The sequence below is a fragment of the Rhincodon typus genome, chromosome 4, assembly GCF_021869965.1.
Source record: "Rhincodon typus isolate 14 chromosome 4, sRhiTyp1.1, whole genome shotgun sequence".
Taxonomy (NCBI): Eukaryota; Metazoa; Chordata; class Chondrichthyes; order Orectolobiformes; family Rhincodontidae; genus Rhincodon; species Rhincodon typus.
In genome coordinates this window covers 119,300,693-119,323,278 of record NC_063335.1, presented here as the reverse complement: position 1 = coordinate 119,323,278, position 22,586 = coordinate 119,300,693, and the positions used below count along the sequence as shown (strand labels likewise).

The 22,586-nt window shown below is 41.5% G+C and overlaps 1 protein-coding gene across 1 annotated transcript in view; it reads left to right on the top strand.

The window, feature by feature from the left end:
* LOC109932881 (trafficking protein particle complex subunit 8) overlaps positions 1 to 21,250 on the top strand; it is a 73,446-nt gene extending 52,196 nt beyond the window's left edge. The window contains exons 15-23 of the mRNA XM_048596222.1: positions 71 to 513; positions 2,918 to 3,068; positions 5,521 to 5,617; positions 8,715 to 8,783; positions 8,890 to 8,948; positions 12,216 to 12,392; positions 15,522 to 15,623; positions 17,792 to 17,937; positions 21,157 to 21,250. Coding sequence (XP_048452179.1) covers positions 71 to 513; positions 2,918 to 3,068; positions 5,521 to 5,617; positions 8,715 to 8,783; positions 8,890 to 8,948; positions 12,216 to 12,392; positions 15,522 to 15,623; positions 17,792 to 17,937; positions 21,157 to 21,250 — 1,338 coding nt within the window. The remainder of the gene's footprint in view (positions 1 to 70; positions 514 to 2,917; positions 3,069 to 5,520; positions 5,618 to 8,714; positions 8,784 to 8,889; positions 8,949 to 12,215; positions 12,393 to 15,521; positions 15,624 to 17,791; positions 17,938 to 21,156) is intronic.
* The last annotated feature ends 1,336 nt before the right edge of the window (positions 21,251 to 22,586 follow it).

The window sequence follows — 22,586 nt, the reverse complement described above, 5'->3', positions numbered from 1 at the left end:
ATGTATTACATGAACATCAGATTCAACTTTAAGATTAGCTATATATTGACAGGATGTTTTCTGTGTGCAGGTGTTCTTCATAAACTTTCCTACGGGACTACTTTGTGGAGAAATAAGAAAAACTTATGTGGAATTTGTGAATGTAAGCAAGTGCCCTCTTACTGGATTGAAAGTTGTGTGCAAAGATCCAGATTTCTTTTCCTTTGGGAGCAAAACTGCAGCATTGACGCCACTAAGTCCGACAGCTTCTGAAAACTGTAGCGCCTACAAGACAGTTGTGATCGACTGCGCGTGCATGTCTTCTGCTGTGACAACATCTGTTTCCCCTACGGACTTCGGAATGGACACAGGAAATCCACTTTGGGTAACAGATGTGCCACTTCCTGACTCTGTGTTGTTGCCTGGGGCTTCTGTGCAGCTCCCTATGTGGCTGCGTGGACCAGATGAAGAGGGAGTTCATGAAATAAACTTTTTATTTTATTATGAAAGTACAAAACCACACTCTAAGCTGAGGTAGGTTTTTTAAAAGTGATAGCTGGTTTGATTTGGTGGTCTGTAATGTCACATTTCACTTTCCAATCTGAGGAATGGAGTTAAAAGGTCACTGTTTTTAGATGGAGTGTGTGAAATTTTATGAACCTGTTTTATTTCAGTACCCTGCCTGTAATCAGTTCTTCAGACTTTTGGGAATGATTCCACACGTGCTTGTTTGCTTCCTATTGATCCTTTTGTGTGCGCGTCTAGGCATGTTGAGGCAATTTATTATGAGCGAGAAACCAAACCTGATCAGGATCCTGTTCTTTATTGAACGTATTCACTGGCAAATGACATGCACTGAGTGCCAGTCAGCCAGCAAGATTCGGTGATATTTTTTCTTGCATTTAATTAACAGGTCCTGGGCCAACTATAGTCCACCCACATCCAAGGGAGTGGTGGGGTGGGGATTATTCAAAGCTGAAATCACTTTTGACTTGTCTTTTGTGGCCTTTTTTATTAAGTGTACAAATTGTTAATGCACTGGGTAAACTTGTGTGGAGTTTAGAAGTGTTCAAAACGGATGTGACACTGGGCTACTTGACAATTAAAATCTGCTCTTGCTGGGATTACTAGAATCTACTGGAAGCTGCTAGATGTCAGCAGTCCATAGATTTGTCACTTTTGTAAGTAACCTACTAGGGCAATTATTTTTCAGCCATGCGATACTGAAAATATGTGACTTGCCCAAGAAACTTGAAAGTAAATTGAAGATTGAAATAAAATTCATGTAGAGACACCTTTGTATCTCTTCAGTGACTTGTGCATTTAGCCTGGTCATTGAGTGTGAACTGATTTGCCAGTTTATTTCATCCAAGACATTTGCAGGTTCTATGATCAGATATTTTCATGTTAGGATAGTAGTGATGCAATAGTTTGACAGGTTTTTAGCTTTACTAACCAAAGTATCCCTTTCAAGATCGAAAGAAAATGAAACAGCTTGCACTCTAATACCTTGCTCTGGAACACACTTTTTGACAATCACCGTCTGCAAACAGTAGAACATTGAATTGCAATGTAGGGTTTGAAATAAAATTTTGGAGCCAGCTGTAATTGGGGAGAGATACAGCTTAGATGTATTTTGAAGGGAATCCTGTATGTGATTGATTTTGTCTAGCCCACAGAAACACCCAGTTTATTCATTTTAAACTGGAAACTGTAAATTGAAAAGAGAAATTGCTGGATCATCATCATCTTGAGAATGAGGTGGATCAAGTGTTAGTAGGAGAATATTTGGAGGATAATGGTAATTGTCATAAGCATTAGTTTGGCTGTGGAAGCAGACCAGAAGCAACCCAGAATGGAAATAAACCAGAGGAAAGCCAACTTAAATGAAGTCATAATGGATCTGGCCCAGATAATTGCAATTGAAGATTAGCAGAAAAATACATTGTTTAAATAAGAGAGTTTGAGTACTGTCGAAGTACATCTCCATGAAGGGGAAAGGTTGGGCACATAAATCAAAAGCTGCCTGGGTAACGATAGAGATTGAGATGAAGCAGATAAAATGTGCTTATTGACATATGTCAGGGGAATCGAAGAATTGCAATCACTGCAGTATGGAGGGATCAGCATATCCTTTTGTGATTCATGCAGAGTTAGTGTGCAGGTACAGCCAGTGACTTGCTACAAGTGTACAGGGCGTTGAGACTGCACTGGGAATACTACAGGCAGTTTTGGTCTTTATTCAAGGATTGATTATACTTGCATTGGAAGCAGTTCAAAGAACATAAGAAATAGGAGTAGGATTAGGCCATTCAGCCCCTCAAGCCTGCCCCATCATTCCATAAAATCATGCCAGATCTGACCCAGGTCTCAACTCCATATTTCAAAAATCTGTTTACCTTCCCTTAAAATACTTTCCATGATATAACCTCCATAATTCTCAGGATTTCCTTTTGCATCTTGGTTTTAAATGATTATTCGCTTATTCTTTAAATATGTCTCCTACTTCAAGATTCCCCTACTAGTGAGAGCATCCACCCTGTTGAAACCCCTCTGTTTGTTTGTTTCAAAAGTTCACCCCTTTATTTTAACTTGTAATGAATTCTGTCCTAACCTGTTCACTTTTTGATAAGTCAGCTCCTTCATCCCAGGAATCAGCCTGGTGAAATCCTTCTGAACTGTCTCCAATGCTAGTATAGCGTGCCTTTAGTGTCAATACTGTATACAGTGCTCCAGTTGCAGCCTCACCACTATATGCTGATAGTCTGAGATGAATACAGCATAAACACCAAGATGGCATGTGTCAGTATCAACATTGAATGTAGCTCCATGTGCTTAGGAGTATTCTAAGACTGTACAATGTTTGTTTTTTTTTGTACTGTTCTACAGTGCAGTTTTCAACTGCAAGTCCACTAATTTTAAAAAAATCTCTTAACAGTCACCGAGTACTAAGACACACAGCGATAATATGCACCAGCCGTTCTCTAAGTGTGAAAGCGACAGCATGTAGAAGTAATGTCCTGGAGGCTGAAGGGAAGAGTGACAGTGATAATCTGTTGGTGTTTTTGGATGTAGCAAATATTAATACAGTAAGTTACTTATACTGAAATGTTGAATGACCTATCCTCTCTCTTGCAACACTTTTGTCACAAAACAGGACACAGGAATATTCCCAAACAAAAACAAAGTAAACTAATGCTACATAGAGGATGAACTACCACCCATAGCACGAACTGTTGTTTTATGTATGTGGGGGAAAAAATTGTGTACTCCTAAATGATAATTTCATTGGAAATTCTAGTAAACTTCATTTTGAATCATTTAAGCCAGCAATTGTGAATTACAATATTCTTGTTCTGCCAAAAAAAGTATTAATGGTTTTAGAATTTTAAATTTACTCACTGACTGCAGTAATGAAGAAAACCCTGAAAAATTGCTGCATTTAGGGGAAGATTACTACATATATGCAGGAGAAAGGAACAGTAAATGATTGGCTAGAGTTAAAGAATGCTCAATTGGTAAGTTAACACCAGGTTAAGTGAGTTGACAAATATTTGGCAGTTGGACAGTCCGATGGGTAAATATGAACTTGTCTGTTTTGGGAGGAAGGATAGACAAGTATTCATTTAACTGGATAGAGATTGGAGAATTCTGAGGGATCTGGTTACCCTGGTACATGAATCACAACGTGTTAGTACGCAGGTACAGCAGGTTATTGGGAAGGCCATCAGATTTAGGAGCTGAAGTAGGACACATAGTCTGTTGAGTCTGCAGCATTATTTGATGCAATAACAGCTGTCTCCTCAACTCTACTTTCCTGCCTTTTCCCTATAACTCTTGATTCTCTTACTAACTAAAAATTTGTCTCAACCCAGCCTCAGCAACCTTCAGGGGAAAAGTATTCTACAGGTTCACTACCCTCTGAGAATAGACTTCTTCTCATCTCTTGTTGTAAATAAATGACTCCTTACTCTGAGATTTGCCTTCTGGTCTTAGACTCTCCCACAAGGGGAAATGACCTCTCTATATTTGCTCTGTCAGGCCCCCTAAGAATCTTGTGTGTTTCTATAAGGTCTCCTCTGCTTTTAAACTCCAGTGAGTACAGGCCTAACCTACTCTACCTGTCCTTTTTTAAGAGTATCCAACCATACCCAGAATCAACCCAATGAGCCTACTCTGGACAGTCTCCATTGGCAGTATGTCTTGCGTGAAGTAAGGCACCCAAAACTGTTCAGTTTTCCACCTGTTAAGGCACCAGATGAGTGCCTTAGAGATAGTAGGAACTGCAGATGCTGGTGAATCTGAGACAACTCCCTATTTATTTCAGAGCCCCCTTCCCCTCCCTCTTTTCTGATGAAGGGTCTGGGCCCGAAACGTTAGCCTCTCTGCTCCTATGATGCTGCTTGGCCTGCTGTGTTCATCCAGCCCTGCACCTTGTTGTCTCAGATGAGTGCCTTATCTAGTTTTAGCAGGACCTACCTATTTTATATTCTCTTCCCTTTGAAACAAAGGCCAGCATACCATTTGCATTCCCTATTACCTGCTGAACTTGTATGCTAACTTTTTCTGATACATGCATCAGGCCCTCCAAATTCTTCTTTGCTGCAACACTCTGCTTTTCATATGAAGAAAGACTGTATCAGCTCTAACGTTGTTTATTGCAAGGGGAATGAAACATAGAAGTATGGGGCCTTAGTGCTCCCCTTCAGATGTGGTTACACCATCAAAATTTTAGCTGGCTGGTGGCTGCTTAGTGAAGGAAATGGGCAAATACTTAAATCTGCAAATGTAAAGTGAGTGTGACCCCAGTGCAGGTAATAGAATGCTGCCATTAATTTTCCCCCGTGATCCATCTGCACATGCACACGTGTACACTAATGCAACTGTTGTTACACAGGTGTTTGCGCTGGGTCTTCTAAGGTTTCACAATTTCAGTGGTTTTGAAGAATAATTTGCAGAAATTGGATGAGCTACAAACACAAATCGTTATTGAGTGGGTAAATGATTTCATGTGGTATTTGTTTTGGCAAATTGTGATACCATCCGCCATGAAATCAAAATTACTCGTTTGGGTAAAGATCTAATTTGCTGTTCACAAAATATAGCAATTTTATATAGATCTGAGTCTCCCAAGGTGTTCATAACCATCATCTGGCGCACATGCATGTACGCTCACTCTCCCTACACATGCACACAGAATGAACATGCAGTAACATCAATCAGCAATTTTTCTACAATCAGTGAGTTCTCAGCAAAAGTGCGTTTTTTTTTTTTCTGCGCTTTCATTGCTCCACCTAGCAGTGGCATTGCCCATAAATGCAGGTAACCAAATAAAAACAGTGCCAGCAATTTTGCACTAACCAGTTTGGCAGACTGTTCTAAGGGGAGGTTCACAAATCTTCTGGGCAATTCGAATCATGAACAACAAAAATATTCCCTTGTTGCTTTTGAAAGCAACGATCTTAAATGTTTTCAGAGCAACTAGCATTTTGTTGTTCTTATGGTATGAGTGGTGTATTAACAAAAGCCTTAATTTTTCAGAGTGAAGCAGGTGTGAGGGAATTCCACATAATCCAGGTGTCCAGTGGTAGTGAACATTGGAAGTTGCAAAAATGCATAAATCCCGCTGAAGATAAAGGTTGGCTTGCTCTTTTTCATTTTTCTTGTTTGCAATCTTGTGACAGTAATAAATGCAAATATCTGATCTCCCTGTACATGCTCAAGTTAAAATATCCCATGTATATTGCAGAAAGTGTGTAAAGATCGATCAAATCGGAGAGCATGTGCCATGTTTCACTGGGCAATTTTGTAAATGTAGAATCGTGGACTATTATCATTTAACTATACTGTTAAGAAACACCATTTTAATTCTTCAGAATGTTTTTATTAAGATTGAGAAGTTGAATATATCCAGTGTCAATTTCATTCATATGGTGCCTTTAATAGAGGAAAGTGCTCTGATACACCGTTGGAGGTGCAGTGCAGTTTGGGGAGACACTGTTTCACTGGAGTACTAAACCAGTTCTGTGGACGTGGTTTTAAATCCCACACAGCAGCTGATACTATTAATCAAATTTAAATTCTAACTGGGTTATAAAACTAGTTTCAGTAATGCTGACCATGAAAAGGGGCTAAAGACTGATAATTTCCTTGCATCGATGGGATGCATCCTGATATGAGAGGGGACACAATGGCCTAGTGATATTATTGCTGGACTGTTAATCCAGAGATCCAGGGACCCAGATAACATTCTGGGGACCCAAGTTCAAACCCTGCCACGATAGGTGGTGGAATTTGAATTCAATAAAATATCTGGAATTAAAGATCTGATGATGACCATGAATCCGTTGTCAGTAAAGATCCATCTGGTTCACTCATGTCCTTTTAGGGAAGGAGCTGCCATCCTTGCCTGGTCAGGCCTACATGTGACTCCAGACCCACAGCAATGTGTTTGACTGTCAACTGCCCTCTGGGCAATTAGGGATGGGCAGTAAATGCTGCCTAGCCAACGACGTCCTCATCCCGTGAATGAATAAAGGGGGAAAAAAAAAACTTGAAGTGGCTCCAAAGGTAGTGAATATACTGGTAGTAATCTTCCAAGAATTTTTATATTCTGGAAAGGTCTGAGAGGATTGAAAAACTGCCAGCATAACATCCTTTATTGAAAAGAGAGGGAGACAACAAAACAGATAACCAAAGGCCAATTAACTGAATGTCTGTTGGGAAAATATTAGTCTTTTATGCAGTAGAATGTTTAGAAATATAGAATATGATCAAGCTGAGTCAGCATGGCTTCACGAAGAGGCAGTCATACCTGACAAATTTAATAGCATTCTTTTGAGGCAGTAACAATCAAGGTAGATGAAGGAAAACAATAGATGTAATACATTTGGAAATTGGTTTGTTATTTGAAAAGCAAAGATGTGTGTGTTACAGGGAGAAGGCAGGGCAATGGCACAAGGTAAACTGTATCTGCTGAGATAGTAGGAACTGCAGATGGTAGAGAATCTGAGATAACAAGGTGGGAGAAAATGGAGTTGAGCTAGGTGGAGATAAGTTCGGTAGGGCAGGAGCAAGTGGAGACAATGGGTCGACCAGGGCAGTCAGGTTTGGAATTTGAGAAGGAGATAGAAGCGGGTGGTGTGGGGTTGGAGAACGATGAGGTTGGAGGCTGTGGGTGGGAGGTCACCTGAGGTGATGAGGTTGTGGATGATTTGGGAGATGATGTTTTGGTGGTCGGGGGTGGGGTCACGATCAAGGAGGTGGTAGGAAGAGGACCACCTGGAAACCGATATCCATTTCAAGCCCACCAACTCCCACAGCTACCTAGAATACACCACCTCACATCCACCTTCCTGCAAAAATGCCATCCCCTTTTGCCAATTCTTTCGCCTCAGCCACATCTGCTCCCAGGATGAGGCATTCCACTCCCGAACATCTCAGATGTCCTTGTTTTTCAAGGACGGCAACCCCACCCCACCCCCGGGGTTAAGAATGCCCTCTACCGTGTCTCCCGCATTTCCCGCAACTCATCCCTTACACACCTTCCCTGCAATAACAACCAAAACAGTCCCCCTCATCCTCACGTACCACCCCACCAACCTCCGGATCCAACCATCATCCTCCAATACTTCCGTCATCTGCAATCCGACCCCACCACCAAAGACATCTTTCTTTCCCTCCCCACCCTTATCTGCTTTCCGGAGGGACCACACTCTCTGGGACTCCCTTGTCCGCTCCACACTCCCCTCCAGCCCCACCACACCCGGCACTTTTCTCTGCAACCGCAGGAAGTGCTACACCTGCCCCTACACCACCTCCCTCAGCCCCATCCCAGGCCCCAAGAAGACTTTCCACGTCAAGCAGATGTTCACCTGCACATCTGCCAATGTGGTATACTGTATCCGCTGTTCCCATTGTGGCCTCCTCTACATCGGGGAAACCAAGCGGAGGCTTGGGACCCGCTTTGCAGAACACCTACGCTCGGTTCGCACTAAACAACTGCACTTCCCAGTCGCGAATCATTTCAACTCCCCCTCCCATTCCTCAGACGACATGTCCATCCTGGGCCTCCTGCAGTGCTACAGCGATGCTACCCGAAGGTTGCAGGAACAGCACCTCATTTTTGCTTGGGAACCCTGCAGCCCAATGGTATCAATGTGGACTTCACAAGCTTCAAAATTTCCCCTCTCTCTCTTCTTCCACCTTCGCCGCCACCGCATCCCAAAACCAGCCCAGCTTGTCCCCGCCTCCCTAACCTGTCCTTCCCACCTCAAGCCCCAGCCCCAGCCCCATCTCCTACCTACTAGCCTCATCCCACCCCCTTGACCTGTCTGTCCTCCCTGGACTGACCTATCTCCTCCCTACCTCCCCACCTACACTCACCTTTACTAGCTCCATCCCCACCTCTTTGACCAGTCTGTCTCCTCTCCACCTGTCTTCTCCTTTTTATCCATCTTCTATCTGCCTCCCCCTCTCTCCCTAATTTATTTCAGAATCCCCTTCCCCTCCCCCATTTCTGAAGAAGGGTGCAGACCTGAGACGTCAGCCTTCCTGCTCCTCTGATGCTGCTTGGCCTGCTGTGTTCATCCAGCTCTACACCTTGTTATTTCTGTATCTGCTTAGAGTCTTTGTTGACCTGATGGGCTGAATGGCTGGCTTTTTTTCGGTGCTTTAACAATTCTTTTTCCGCTCCTTGTATAACTCTTTTCTCTGTTTGCATTTTGATATTTCAGATGCAAAACTTGGCAGTCGGGAGAGGGCAAAACTCTGCTTTCGAGCAATAAGGTATCAGAATTCAGAAGGTGAGGTCATAAAATCTGGATGTTTGCAGTCTTTAATTTCTTTCTAATAGTTTAGCATTTAGAATGGTGACAACAATAAAGATGAATCACTTTTTTGCTTTCTTAGCTACCTCATGTATAGAAGGAAAGTATATATTTGCAGATATCGTTCTGGGGAGCGAACAAGTGAGTAAGCTTAATTCCTTACCACTCGATTTCAGTGCATTTCTTGCAACTAATTTTCTGCTATGCTTGTGATTGCTGGAACATGTGGGGGATTTTATTCTTTTAAGTATTTAACATTGGCAATTCGTCCGAAAAGGTGATGGAAGCAGTTGAAGCCATGTTTTATATACGAGAAAAGTTATAACTAGATAACGTGCCTCCATGAGAATCAGCTATGTAATGTGCTGTGATCTTTAACCTGCAGCAGGATTTTGTTATTCTTTTTGACTTTGACATTGGTAGCTCAAGTTTCTAGCTGGGTCTTGCAGCTCATTGCTGATAATCTCTGCAGAGTTTTTAAGCTGGGTCAGTTTTGACGCAATCCTGCAAATGTATTTGGGATGACTTGGAATGCACCAGCTTCCTTGCTGTTTGCTGTTAACACAGCTGGTGTGGGGGCTGTAATGTGGCAGATTTTGTTCCGTTGGAAGACCTTGGCAAACCAGTGAATTTTACAGTTATGTTTGTAATTTCCCAATCATCCTACAAATTTGTTTTCTGCATGTCTTGGTAGAGGTCATAGACTCCTACAGGTCAGAAACAGACCGTTCCATCCAACTCATCCATGCCAACCAAGTTTCCCAAACTAAACTAGCCCCGCTTGCCTGCATTTGGTCTGTATTCCTCTAAATCACTCTATCCATGTATCTGTTAAAATGTTTCTTAAATGTTGTAACTACTCCTGCATCTCCCAGTTCCTCTGGCACTTCATTCCACACATGAACCACCCTCTGTGTGAATAAGTTGCTGCTTGGGTCCATTTTTAATCTTTCTCCTCTCACCTTAAAATATTTCCCCTAGTTTTGAACTCCTGCATTGTGGAGAAAAGACCTTTGCTATTCACTGTATGTATACCCCTCATGATTTTATAAACTTCAATAAGGTCACCCCTCAACCTCCCATGCTCCAGTGGGGGGAAAAGTTCCAGCCTATCCTTTATAACTGAAATCCTCCAGTCCCAGCAACATCCTGGTAAATCTTTTCTGAACTTTCTTCAATTCCTATAGCAGGGCGACGAGAACTGTACACAGTAATCCAAAAGTGGCCTCACCAACATCCTGTACAACATCAATATTATGTCTCAACTCCTATACTCAATGGTGATCAATGAAGGCAAACATACTAAATGCCTTTGTAACCACCCTGGAAGATCCTTCCATGTTTCCCAGATTGTGCTTCCAAGTGTTGGTTGTTCAGAGGCAAAAGCTGAAAATTGATTGCCTGGTGTTCTAGGGAGTTCCAACATGACTGAATCATTTCATAGTTTGTAATGGTAGGAAAGGTAAGCTCTTTTTCTTTGAAGTAAAGAGGAAGTGCTGTCTCTTGCTGCTAATAAGTTAACTTATTAGAGTAATTGCTGTGAACACTCACTTTCCATAGCTCTTGCGAGTAGAATGCATGGTATGTTGTAGTGGGCGATTCAGCTAATTCTCATGGATCTATTGGACTTGGGGATTTTGTAGGTTGTGTAGCCTCAGGCCATTTGACTCCGTCAGTACTGGGATTTCTGTTCCTCTTGAATTTGCTCCTGGCTTTGTTCCTCAAGCTTCCATTGTAGCCCTCTGCTCCTTTCTCCCTTGCTTAGTTTCTCTTTCAGTGCATCTATACTGTCTGTTTTATCCTGTTTTTTTGTGTTGAGACTTCCACATTCTTGTTGCTTTCAGAGTAAAGGAAATGAGCAAAACAATATGCAGGGTCATGAAAAAGCAGGAAGATGGCATTGTTGTGATTGTCTTTGGAGAGCCATTACAGACATGGTGGGCTGCATCACTCCCCTGTACTGTAACAGTTCTCTGATTCTGATACTTTCTTCTGTTAATGGCCTCTGGTTTTGCACTTCTCCAAAAATGGGAGCATTGTCTGCCCACTCTCTCAAAATCTTGGATCATTTTCAAAACTTTTAATCTCCCCCCAGCCTTTTTTGAAGAGAAAAAGACCCATCCCCTCATCTTTCCTTTTATAGGTGCATCCTGAAGGTTGTTTTTTATTTCTTCATAGGATGTAGCATCACTGGCAAGGCTGGCATTTATTGCTGATCCCTAATTGCCCTTGAACTGAGTGGCTTGGTAGGGCCATTTCAGAGAACAGTTAAGAATCAACCACTTTGTTGTTGGTCTGGACTTACACATAGGCCAGGCCAGGCTATGATGGAAAATTTCCTTCACGAAAAGGCATTTGTGACAATCAATAGCAGTTACATGATCGCCATTAGGCTAGCTTTTTATGCAAATTTTGTATATTGAATTCAAATCCCACCATCTACCATGAATGGGATTTGAACCCAGTTCTGAAGAAGGGCCACTGGACCCGAAATGTTAACTTTTCTTTCTCTCCACAGATGCTGCCAGCAATTTGTTTGTTTCCTCAGAACATTAGCCTGGAACCCTGAGGGACATTACTGATGTGCCACCCATAAGTGGTGTCATCCTTGCAAATCTTTCTTGCACTCTTTCTGATACCTGTATTTTTTTTTTAAATAGTGACCCAGAAGAGTTGGCAGGACACTGCTTAAGTTGCTTGTTGCATTATTGTTCACTGTTTTCTTGGAGCAGTGAGCAGCGTTACATTTTTAAAGCTTATTTAATCTGGGGTAGAAATTGGAATACTTTACACTCTTTTTTCCTTGCATAACAATAGTTACATTCTGCTAAAACTGCATTATTAGTATGTTGTAGTTCAAAAGATCAAGTTCTACGCTAGAAGTTCTGATTGAGAGAATGAGTGAAACTGTTGAAAGGGGAGTGAAAACTCATTAAAATACAAGCAAATGTTGTGGACAATGAAAATCTAAACAAAAACAGTGCTGAAAATACTTTGGTCTGGCAGCATCTTTGGAGAGAGAAATTGTTGTTTTGAATTGCATACAACTTTAGAACAGTTCTAAAGACTCTTCTTTGACATTAGTTCTGCATTTCTGTTCCCATTCTCTCTCACACCTGGGTCTAGTGCGTACTTTCAACAGTCCTGTCAATTGTAAATTTCAGTGAAATTTAAAAGCAGTTTTATTAAGTAATGAATGTAGAAACAGTAACATGATTTCCACCTGTTTGATTCTTGGAGCTCCGTCCATTTTTTTTTTCTTTCTTTCTTTCTGTTTTTTGCAAAAAGTTCAAAGTATTTTGTCCTGGAGGCCTTTTGTTTCTTGTAGGTAGTTGTTGAGCAATTGGCAAATACAAACTAAGCCACGAGATTTGTATTGTTGAGATTTGGTTCTGCTTTGTTTTACAGATTATCAGTGCAACCACTCCATGTGCAGACTTTTTCTTTCAAAGTTGCTATGCTGCACGATCTCGGAAGATGATACCACAGACAACTACAGGCCCGGGGAGACCAAAAACTACTGATCTTGCCAAATTGGTGCAGATGTGTAGTGAGGTGGATCTCAATGTAATAGTACTATGGAAGGTTTGTATAATACTTTAAACATTCATGATGTGAACTTTAAAAGGCCATGCCAATTGGAGGGTTTATTTTTGAATAATGCACAGGATTCTTTTACTTAAGAGTATATAGAAAACACTTGTTTCAATCACTTTCTAAATCAACAGTTATTTGAAAATGTTCTTGCTTACCCTGTTATAGTTTATTTAAATAATGAAGTATTAAGATTCCACAATGTACTCCAATTTGATGGTGACAATGCAGCTCGATTCTGGCAATTTCTAGTGTATGTTGTGTGCATTTTGTGGAGCTATTTGTTCATTTATTTTCAGCAAACCCCTCAAATAGAACCATAGAAATCAGCAAATATGTGGCAATGAAGGAGGCCAATAGGCCCATTTTGTCTGTGCTCAGTGCAGTCTCCAGTAATGTATTAACATCACGAATTGACTCAAGTTGTCCTCGAGAGCCAAATGGCCGTCTCCTTTCTTCCTATTGTCTTTAAAAATGTGTGATATCGAGCTTTTCTTCACCATACTTTTTATTCTCTGCCTCTTCCGCTCAATATCTGATGAGAAATTTTCTCAAGTTGACTGAATCATCAAGGTGCAGTAACTCTTGATGATTACTTGTTGTTTTGTGGCATTTATAACATTGAGAAACCTCTCAAAGTACTACTTGCCCTGAGCAGAATAATGGGTCTAAAAAACCTTGGGCATTGAGTTGAGCCTTAAAGCTGGCCTTAAAGGTGAAGAGATGTTTCGGGAAGGGATTTTAGCGCACAAGCAAGACAGGGGTGGTAAAGCTATCAGGGATTTAAACATGCCATAATTTCAAAGGGTTGGGGCACCAGGAGCAAATGTACACTCTTTTCTATGCTCACAGCACAGAAGGAGGTGACTGTGTGCCTGAGGCAGCTGAAGACCAAGCCACCCACCCAGCCTAATCCCATTTTCCAGCAATTTGTCGGTGCCCCTGCACGTTCCAGCATATGAAGTGAAAATTCATTCACCTGTTGATGAGTTGAATGTTTCTGCCCCTAGTATGCTTTCAGGTAGCAAGTTCCAGCCTCCAGGTGCTCAAATGTTTTATTCCCCCCCCCCTACCATCTAACTTTTCTATCAGTCATGTTAACTCTTAAATTGTCACTGTTCTGTTCTCTCTAAGGTAAATTGGTCCTTCCCGTCCACTCTGGGGCCCCTCACTATTTTGTACATCTGTCAAATCTCCCCTCAGTCTTTTCTGTTCCAAAGAAAACAACCTCCGCCTATCCAGTCCTTCTCCCAAGCTGTAATTTTCCTGTCCTGGCAACGTCCTGGTAAATCTGCACAGTCCCCTCCCAAATGTAATTGCATCCTTTCTGGAAAGAGGTGAGCAAAAATACTGCTCATATTGTGGCCTAATTAATGGTTTCTACAGTTTTAGTATAACCACCTGATTCTTGTACTCTGTATCTCAACTAATAAAGTAAAGGATTTCACATGCCTTCCAAACTAACTTATTGACTAACTTACCCAACTTCGGGTAACTATGGACTGGCTTCAATGTTCCTCACTTCTCTACCCCTCGGCACTTTTTTCCATTAATTGTACACTTTTTTGCCTTGTTTGATCTCTGCAAATGCATCACCCCTCACTTCTGAGTGTCGAATTCCATTTGTCACTTCTCTGCTTACCTGGCCAGTCCATTGATATCTTTGACATAGCAATGGATGATGGGCAAAAGTGGTTTGGTGCAAGGTAATATATGGGTGACATTTCAATAACTGATTAGCAGAAGTAGTCATTCTGTTCTTACTGGTTGTGATGGGTAAATCTAGTTCTGCTGAGGTGGATGACTTGAGTGCTAATTGTCATGGGGTCAAAGGAAGCAACTTATCATTTGTAGTGGTCTGTCAGGGAAACCATAAGACCACAAGAAATAGGCCATTCAGCCCCTTGAGCCTGCTCTGCCATTCAGTAGGTTCATAGCTAATCCGACAACATCGGTGGCTCAGCGGTTAGCACTGCTGCCTCACAACACCTCGGGACCCAGGTTTGAGACTATCCTTGAGTAACCGTCTGTGTGGAGTTTGCACATTCTCCCCATGTCTGTGCGGGTTTCCTCTGGGTGCTTTGGTTTCCTCCCACAGTCCAAAGATGTGCAGGTTAGGTGGATTAGCCATGGGAAAATGCAGGGTTACAGGGATCCAGTCGAAGGGTGAATCTAGGTGGGATGCTCTTTAGAGAGTTAGTGTGGACTTCTTGGGCCAAACGGCCTGTTTTTCCACTGTAGGGATTCTGTGAACATTCTTCACGTCCACTTTCCTGCCTTTTTCCCATAACCCTTGATTCCCCAACTCATCACCAAATCTGTCAAACTCAGCCTTAAATGTATGCAAGGACTTTGCCCCCACAGCTCTCCTGTGGAAAGGAGCTCCAAACCCACAACCCTCCGAGAGAAGAAATTCTTCCTCACTTCAGCCTTAAATTGGTGCGCCTTTACTCTGAGACTCTGCCTTCTGGTCCCAGATCCTCCCGTGAGGGAAAACATCCTCTCAGCCCCTTCAGAATCTTCTGTTTCAACCACCAAGCGAGGTTCTCAGCTTGCTCTTGCCTGAAAGGGATACCTGAGTGTCATGAGGTGAAGCTGATAGCCCATTAGTCGAAACTTGCTGCCAAAGGATGCTTGTCTGATTGAAAATAGTAACCAACTCAAAAGATGCCTCCAGAAATGAGGAAAACTGTAGAATTGTTAGTATTGACCTGTGTTTATTCGTAGCTAGTGCCTTATTTCATGAGTTTTCTTAATCTGTATGGAAATAGACAAATTTGCTGTGTACGTTACAGTCAGGGCGTGGGGGCTGGGGAGGGGCTTGGGGAGGCATCCACCTTTGTTAGTATTTTGGGATTGACTTGATTAGCTTTAATGGCCATCTAGGTGCAGAACATGCGTTTGCAATTTAGTGAAAAGTTGACCGACCACGATTAGACTAATTATGAACAGAGTAAGGGAGCAACACTTCATATGTGAACTGATAATGTCTTGTACCTGGTCTACATTCTGTTAATACAGTGTGTAGTTTAGAGAAGGAACCGTTTCTCACTGTACAATGGCTGAAATTTCAATGAAATACTTATGGCATGGAAATTTAGTTTACCTTTCTTGTTACAGGCATATGTTGTTGAGGACAATAAGCAGCTTATATTGGAAGGCCAGCTTCATGTTGCTCTGGAGTCAATTGGAAAAGAAGCCAGTTCTTTGCCTCAAGTACAGGTAACACATTACTGACTCGGCCATTGCTGCTGCACTTTTGTGACTTTTTGCAGCCTAGATCAGTCCAGTCCAGTCCAATAGCGGGATTGTTTGTTTGTCTTTTGCTCTTTTATTGCACTTCTGAAATTGATCTTCTCAATCTAAATATGACCTATGTTGGTATTTTCCTGGAGCTCTGGACTGCACATATTAAAAGTGAAAAGCACCTTGCAAGCCTATCGATTTTATCCAGCCAGAAATATTTTCCAATCCCCATGTAACAACTGATTGTTTATATAAAATAATTCCATGTGGTTTCATCTCCCATAAAGAAGTTTCTGCCATATGTTGACAATTCTTTGTGTGAAGAATGAGATCATAATATCAGGCCTGTATTTACCCTTTACTTAGTTTGAATCTGTTCCCTCTTGAAATTTACTTTGATAGTAATATAAGTTACTTTCTCTCAGTCACAGAATTGTTAGAGCGTGCAATGAGGCTGTCTAGCTTACTGTGTCTGCATTGACTTTCTGAATGAGCAACTCTTAGTGTAGTTGTAGGGGTCAGCAGGTTGTGGTGCTTTCTCCGTGCCAATGCCTCTATCAATTAGAACTTGGGGAAACGTACAAAACCGAGAGCAGGAGTTGGCTATTTGGCCCTTCAAACCTGCTGTGCCACTCAGTATGGTTATGGCTGATCATCTATCTTATTTGCCATATTTCTGCTTTCCCACCATGGCCCATCATGTCTTTTAATCTCTTAAAAATGGATTAATCTCTTTCTTGAATATACTCGGTGACCAGCTTCCGCAGCCTCCTATAGTAGAAAATTCCACAGGTTGACCGTGCTATGAGTGAAGAAATGTTTCCTCAACTCTGTCCTAAATGGTCTACTCCATATCCAGAGATTGTATCCCCGATTCTAGACTCCCCAACCCAAGGGAAACATCCTCCCTGTATCTAGTCTGGCCAGCCTTGCTGGAATTTTATACACTTCAATCAGATCCCCCTCTCATCCTTCTAAACTCCAGTGAATGCAGGCCTAGTCAAACCAAACTACCCTCATAGGACAGTCCTATCATCCCTGGTATCAGCTAGTGATCCTCTGCTGCACTCCCTCTGTGGTAAGTCCGTACTTCCATAGATGCGGAGATCAAAACTGCAGACAGTCCTCCACATGTAGTCGCAACAAGATCTCTTGAACTCTGATCAAGTCATTGTGTTCATGAAGGGTGGGACCAACAAATGAAAAGACCCTGGATGTGGAGAGATGTACAGGATTGGAGAGATGAGAGGGGGGGGAAAAAAAAAGGAAATTTGCTATAGGCGCTGAAGGCTCAAAACAGCAGGTGTGCAGAGGAGTATAGAAAATGCAGGAGATTACTTAAAGTTAGGAGAGGAAAAATGGGAAATCCGGGGGGGGAGAAAAGCACTGCAGATAACTTCGAGGAAAATCCAAAGGTGTTTTATTAGTATATTAGAGGCAAAAGAACAAATAGGGAAAGAGTAGGGCCCATTAGGGACCCAAATGACAATCCAAGATGCAGCTGAGGTTTTCAGTGAATGCTTTGCATCTCTATTCATAGAGAACAAGGGAGGAGAACTGTGATGTACTTGAACAAATTAGCTTTGAGGGAGGAGGTATTAGTGGTTTTAGCAGGCTTAATAATGGATAAATCCTCAGCCTGATATACAATGTATCCAAGGCTGCTGTGGGAGGCAAGAAGGGAGACTGCAGGGACTTTGGCATGAATTTTCAAGTCCTCTCTGTCCACTGGAGGAGTGCCAGAGGACTGGGAGGACAGCCAACAATGATGACCTGAGAAGAAGCATCTTCAAGTAGTGAGTGAGTTTTTTTTTCACTCATGGGATGTGTGTGTCACTGGCTAGGCCAGGATTTATTGTCTGTCTGCAGAGCCCTTGAGAAGGTGGTGGTGAGCTGCTGCTGCTTTGAACCACTGCAGTCCATGTGCCTTAGGATTTGGAATGCACTGCCTGAATGTGGTCATGTGCTGGAGCTGGTCTCTGATTTTGTAATTGCTTCCGGCAACCACGCATTCAAAGGCGTTGTGTGAATTGCAGAAATTTTCCACACCTTGGGTAATGATTCCTATCGTGTTCAGTTTTGGGAAGAAATAAAAGTTGCCAAGTTTGCATATTTTATTTTGATCCCTGTCTTGCATGTTCCAGGAAGCACAGGAAATGGCCCTGCTGAAATTTGTGCGACCTGAACAGCCACAGCTGCCTGCAAGACCGAGCATGGAACAGCTCTCCCATCTTATTAAGATCAGCCTGCATTACCCTGAATACTATGACCATCCATTTCATCAAAAGAGGTTTGTAATTTGCTTTTTAAGCATGACTAATTGGCGGTGTCCTGGCATGGAATTAACCATGCTTAAATATGCTTGATGGGAAAGAATTAATTATTGGGCTGATTATCATGGTAGATTGTGAATGTAAGATTGAAAGATTGTTCCTCACTACAGCATACCCATACAGCATATAAATGTCATTTTGTTAGTTTCTTGAGTAAAGGTTTCCTATTTTATGCACTGTTCGGTTTTATTCTCCAACGGCCTTAATTGCATTATGCCAGGATCATCTTGGAGGAGGGGGTGTTAACTTCTAGCTTAGTTTCCAAACAAGTAGCCTCTTTTTCACCCTGTCTGACCTGTTTCCTCCACTCGCATATTGCCAGGATCTCATGTGCCTATATTTTGTCACTGACCTTGATACCATCTGTTCAGTTGCTTCTGCAATCACTCCTTTCCCACCAAGCCTCCTTACAGGTTCCCACTTGTCCAGGTCTCTGTCTTGTACCTCCTCTCTAAGTTTTTATCTTGCCATGAAACTCACCTGAGTAAATTGCTGACCATGCAAATTCTCTTCCTGACACCCATGGTAGCTGATATTTCAAATAGTTTCTGCCCTTGGCCTCCAAAGATCTTTGTCTTCCTCTTCTCTACCCTTGCCAAACTGGAGTCCCACCTCCAATCTCCTGTTGCTTTTCATAGTTCCTGAGCATGTTGTCTTGTCCCATTCCTGTTTTTCCAATTCTCTGCTGGCCTTTTAGGTTTCCACTTCTGCCACAGCTCTAAAACATCAATGTTTTCAGTGGCATACCTGTGAACATCATGCACTGCCTTTCTCCTCCTTGACTTGTACCTCTTCATATGGGCACTTAGACCTTTTCCCCTCCAGTGTCTCTCCTCCTTTGACCTTGATTACTTCTACTCTTACCTTTTCAGATGTAGCTAGATCAGTATCAGCAATAGCTTCTTCATCTACCTCCTCCAATACCCAATTGTTAGCCATAGAGTGCTCCTTGTATCTGTCCTTAGCTGCCACCTCTTCCTCATTTACAACCGTTTCTTGGTAACTTAATTATCAAAGTTGAGGCCCAGTTACTTCAGCCCTGTGACTCCTGACCTCTCTGTGGTTCTCTGGGTCAGGCCTCTTGTGAAACTCCAAGTTTAATTACTCCAGCATTGGTGACCATGTTGCAAACTACAGTCTTTACCCCTCTAAAGCACTTTCGTCCCTTAGTTAAACCTTTGGTCACCTAACATCATGTTGGGTGACCAAATTTCAAACTTTTTCATAATATTCCTGTGAAATGCTTTGGGCCCTGTTTCTATCATGCTAAAGACACTATAAATATTTGCTGTATACACATCTGCTGCCTCCTCCACTCCGTTCTATCATATCCACTTCAACATTCAGTCCTAAATGTCCTACGGTTTCTTCCACTTAAACATGAGGAAGACCAAAGCGCGTTATTCTGAAATGTCACCCTTACTTCTCTGCTGTCCCTCATGCTTGTCAGTTTACATGATCCAGCACTTGTGGTCATGTTTAAATCACTTTGTGTCCTTCCCCTCCCTATTGCTAATGTTCTTAAACTTTACCTAGTGGTATTATTGGTTGACTATTAATCCAGAACCTCTGTCTTGGCAGATGGAATTCAAATTCTATAGAAGGCTGGAATTAAGTGTCAAATTGACTGTTAGGAAAAATCCATCAAGTTCACTTATGCCTTTCAAAGAAGGAAACTGCCATCCTTTATCTCGTCTGACCTACATATGACTCCAGACCCACAGCAATGTGACTCTTAATTGTCCTCTGAGCAATTAGGAATGGGTAATAAGTGCTAGTCTGGCCAGCGACTCTCACATCTCATGAATGAATTTTTTTTTAAGATGTTGCAGAGCTCCAAATCTGGCCTAACCTTCCCTAGGGCCCTCTGTTTACCTATTTGGTAATAGTTTTATGGCCTGGAATTTCTTAACTTTGTACCCTCCTTTTTTAAGTCCTTTTTTAAAGTCTTTCTCTTTGAAGTTTTTAGTTACCCTTTCTGGATATTTGCACCTTTGACTCACTATTGAATTTTGTCTGATTCCAATTCTGCCACTTTTAAAATACAAACTTTCCATGTGATAATGAATTGGACACCTTTCATCATAATATTGTGGTGATATTATGGTTTTGAGAGGTGTATTTTGTCCTTTTTTTGGTTTTTGGAGATGTTTTGAGCCAGAGGTGTGTAGAGTTGTCTCTTCCAGTCCAAGAAAGCAAACAGCTTGTGAGGCCCTGGATACTTTTTAAAGTTAAAACAATAGAAGCATCATCAACAGGTGGAGATGGCTTCCCTCAGAACCAGGGTTTTAATGTACGTTTCAGTTGTGCTTTTGAAATTGACTGTGGAACCTGTTACATCCCCCTCAGCCATGTAAAAGGGTAGAATTCTTTGTCTCCCATCATTCTGACAGAGAGAATCTATTTTACAGAACTTGCCTTTTGCCAAGGATGTGTTTATGGGATGTTACTATATTGGAACAGTTGCTGTTTAGTTAAATAATCTATTATTGTTAAGTTTTCCACGAGTTAAAGTGACACCAATTCTTCTCTTTTTTTTTTTTTGTTTTGTATTTTAACTGGGCATAAGAATAATGTTTTGCTTAAAGCTGAGTAACATCTGCAACATCGTACCTTATGCTTGCCTTTAAATAAGCCTGAAGTTGTGTTCTAGGCTGTTGTGTTGATACATTTGAAGGAGGTTTGGTCTGGTCCATAACAATATATTTAGCAAAATCTGATTTAAAAAGATTGGTATTTACTATTTAGCTGAAAATCTTTTTGAATCTGGATTAATTCTCCTTACTGATAAATTGTTCTCCCTTTTAACTAGTTTATGATTTCTAAAATATAAATTTATAACTAAACTTAGACACATTGCAGCAAAATAATTAGTTCGGTCATAGGACTGAAATTGATAAAAGGCAAGTTAGTGGAGGTTAAGAAAATATTGGAGTTATTGAGTTATACCATAATTGACTCTGTTTTTATAATTGCATGTGATTGGTAAATCAAGTGGCTAGTGTACTTCCTGCATTCAGACAAATATTTTTGACTTTTATGGCCTTTTTGTCAAAGATAGGTCAGTTTAGAAATATTTAGAATTCTAGTATATCAGCTTTGTGTTACGTTAGAAGTTTGTTCAGGCACTAAGAATCTATTAACAGTTTTGTGATTTTGTTTTCTTTGTTCTGCAGTTTATGTATAGTACCTGTTACTCTTGTTCTTTTCAACTGCTGCCAGATTGAAGTGGATGTTATCATTGATCTACGACACAAGGCCACAGGGTAGGGCTGATTCTAAAACTTCTAAGTGTTTGTTTTCAAACTGCCATTGAGAACATAAACCAAAAATAACTTCAGTATGCTTTGTATTTTTGTTACTTCAATAGTTATATTACTGGAATAAATACTTCAGATAATAGAAATCTGAAATAAACATAGAGAATGCTGGAGAAGTTAGTGGGTGTGGGAGCATCTGTGGACAGAAATAGTTAACATTGAGTCCAGTGTGAACATATGAAAGAGTCGTCATTCCAGACTCAAAACGTTAACCCTGATTCTTTCGCTACAGATTCTGCCAGATCTGGTATGTTTCTCCAGCATTCTGTTTATTTTACTAGAGCACTGATTGCAAGGAATGTGATTTCTATTTTGTATAATCAAGTTGTCATAGTCTTATCAGTCCATAGGGCTGCTCACCCATTAGAGAGACACAACTGGTGATGATATAATCTGAGGGCCACCACACCTTCGAGGGGAGAGGTTGAGAAGGAGAGTCCTTGCGGTGCAGGAATTAAACCTATGCTGTCAGCGTCACGCTGTTTCACAAACCAATCATCCAGCCAACTGAACTAAACCGACCTTTGTATAGTATTGAATTAGGAAGTGTTGAACTGGAATTAGGAAGCTGGCCTCAGTCATGGTGACAATGCAACTGGGTGGATTGGCATTAAAACCCAACTGGTTCACTAATATCCCCTGGAGAAGAAAACTTGACGACATTATCCTCTGTTGAAATCTTTTTTTGTTACCATGAAATCTGTCTAATAAAGCTGCCTCTGTGTATTGCGTATGTTGCTTGTTGCTGATATGCATTCAGTAGCAACCCTGGCAGCAAATTCACTGAAGCTCTGTGTTCAGTAACTAAATAGAGTTGTATAAGTTTTTTTTTTTTTTTTTTTTTTTTGGGGAAAAAAAAAAGGAATTGCTGGAAAAACTCTGGCAGCACCAATAAAGACAGAGTGTAACTAAAATTTTAGGTCTAGTGATGCTTCAGAACTGATTGTAGCTGCGAAGAGTTTGCTTTATGTGCTGGGAAAGGTGTGGCTGGAGGGGGAAGGACTAAATGATAGGTAAAGATGGAACCCAGGGACCAACATCAGCCTGGGAGAATGAATAGCTGCTAATGGGGACTGTTGGTGGCTGACAATGGATTGTTTGTGGTACCAGGCCATGTGATGACAAGGCTCAAGGATTTGTGTGTGGGTTAGAGTAAAGACATGGGAGAAGGTGCTCAGACCCTAAAAATTATTGACCTTGATATGAGAGTCCAGAAAGTTGCAGTGTTCCCAAGCAGAAAATGAAGTGTTATTCTTCCAGTTTGGGTTGAGATTTTCTGGAACGCT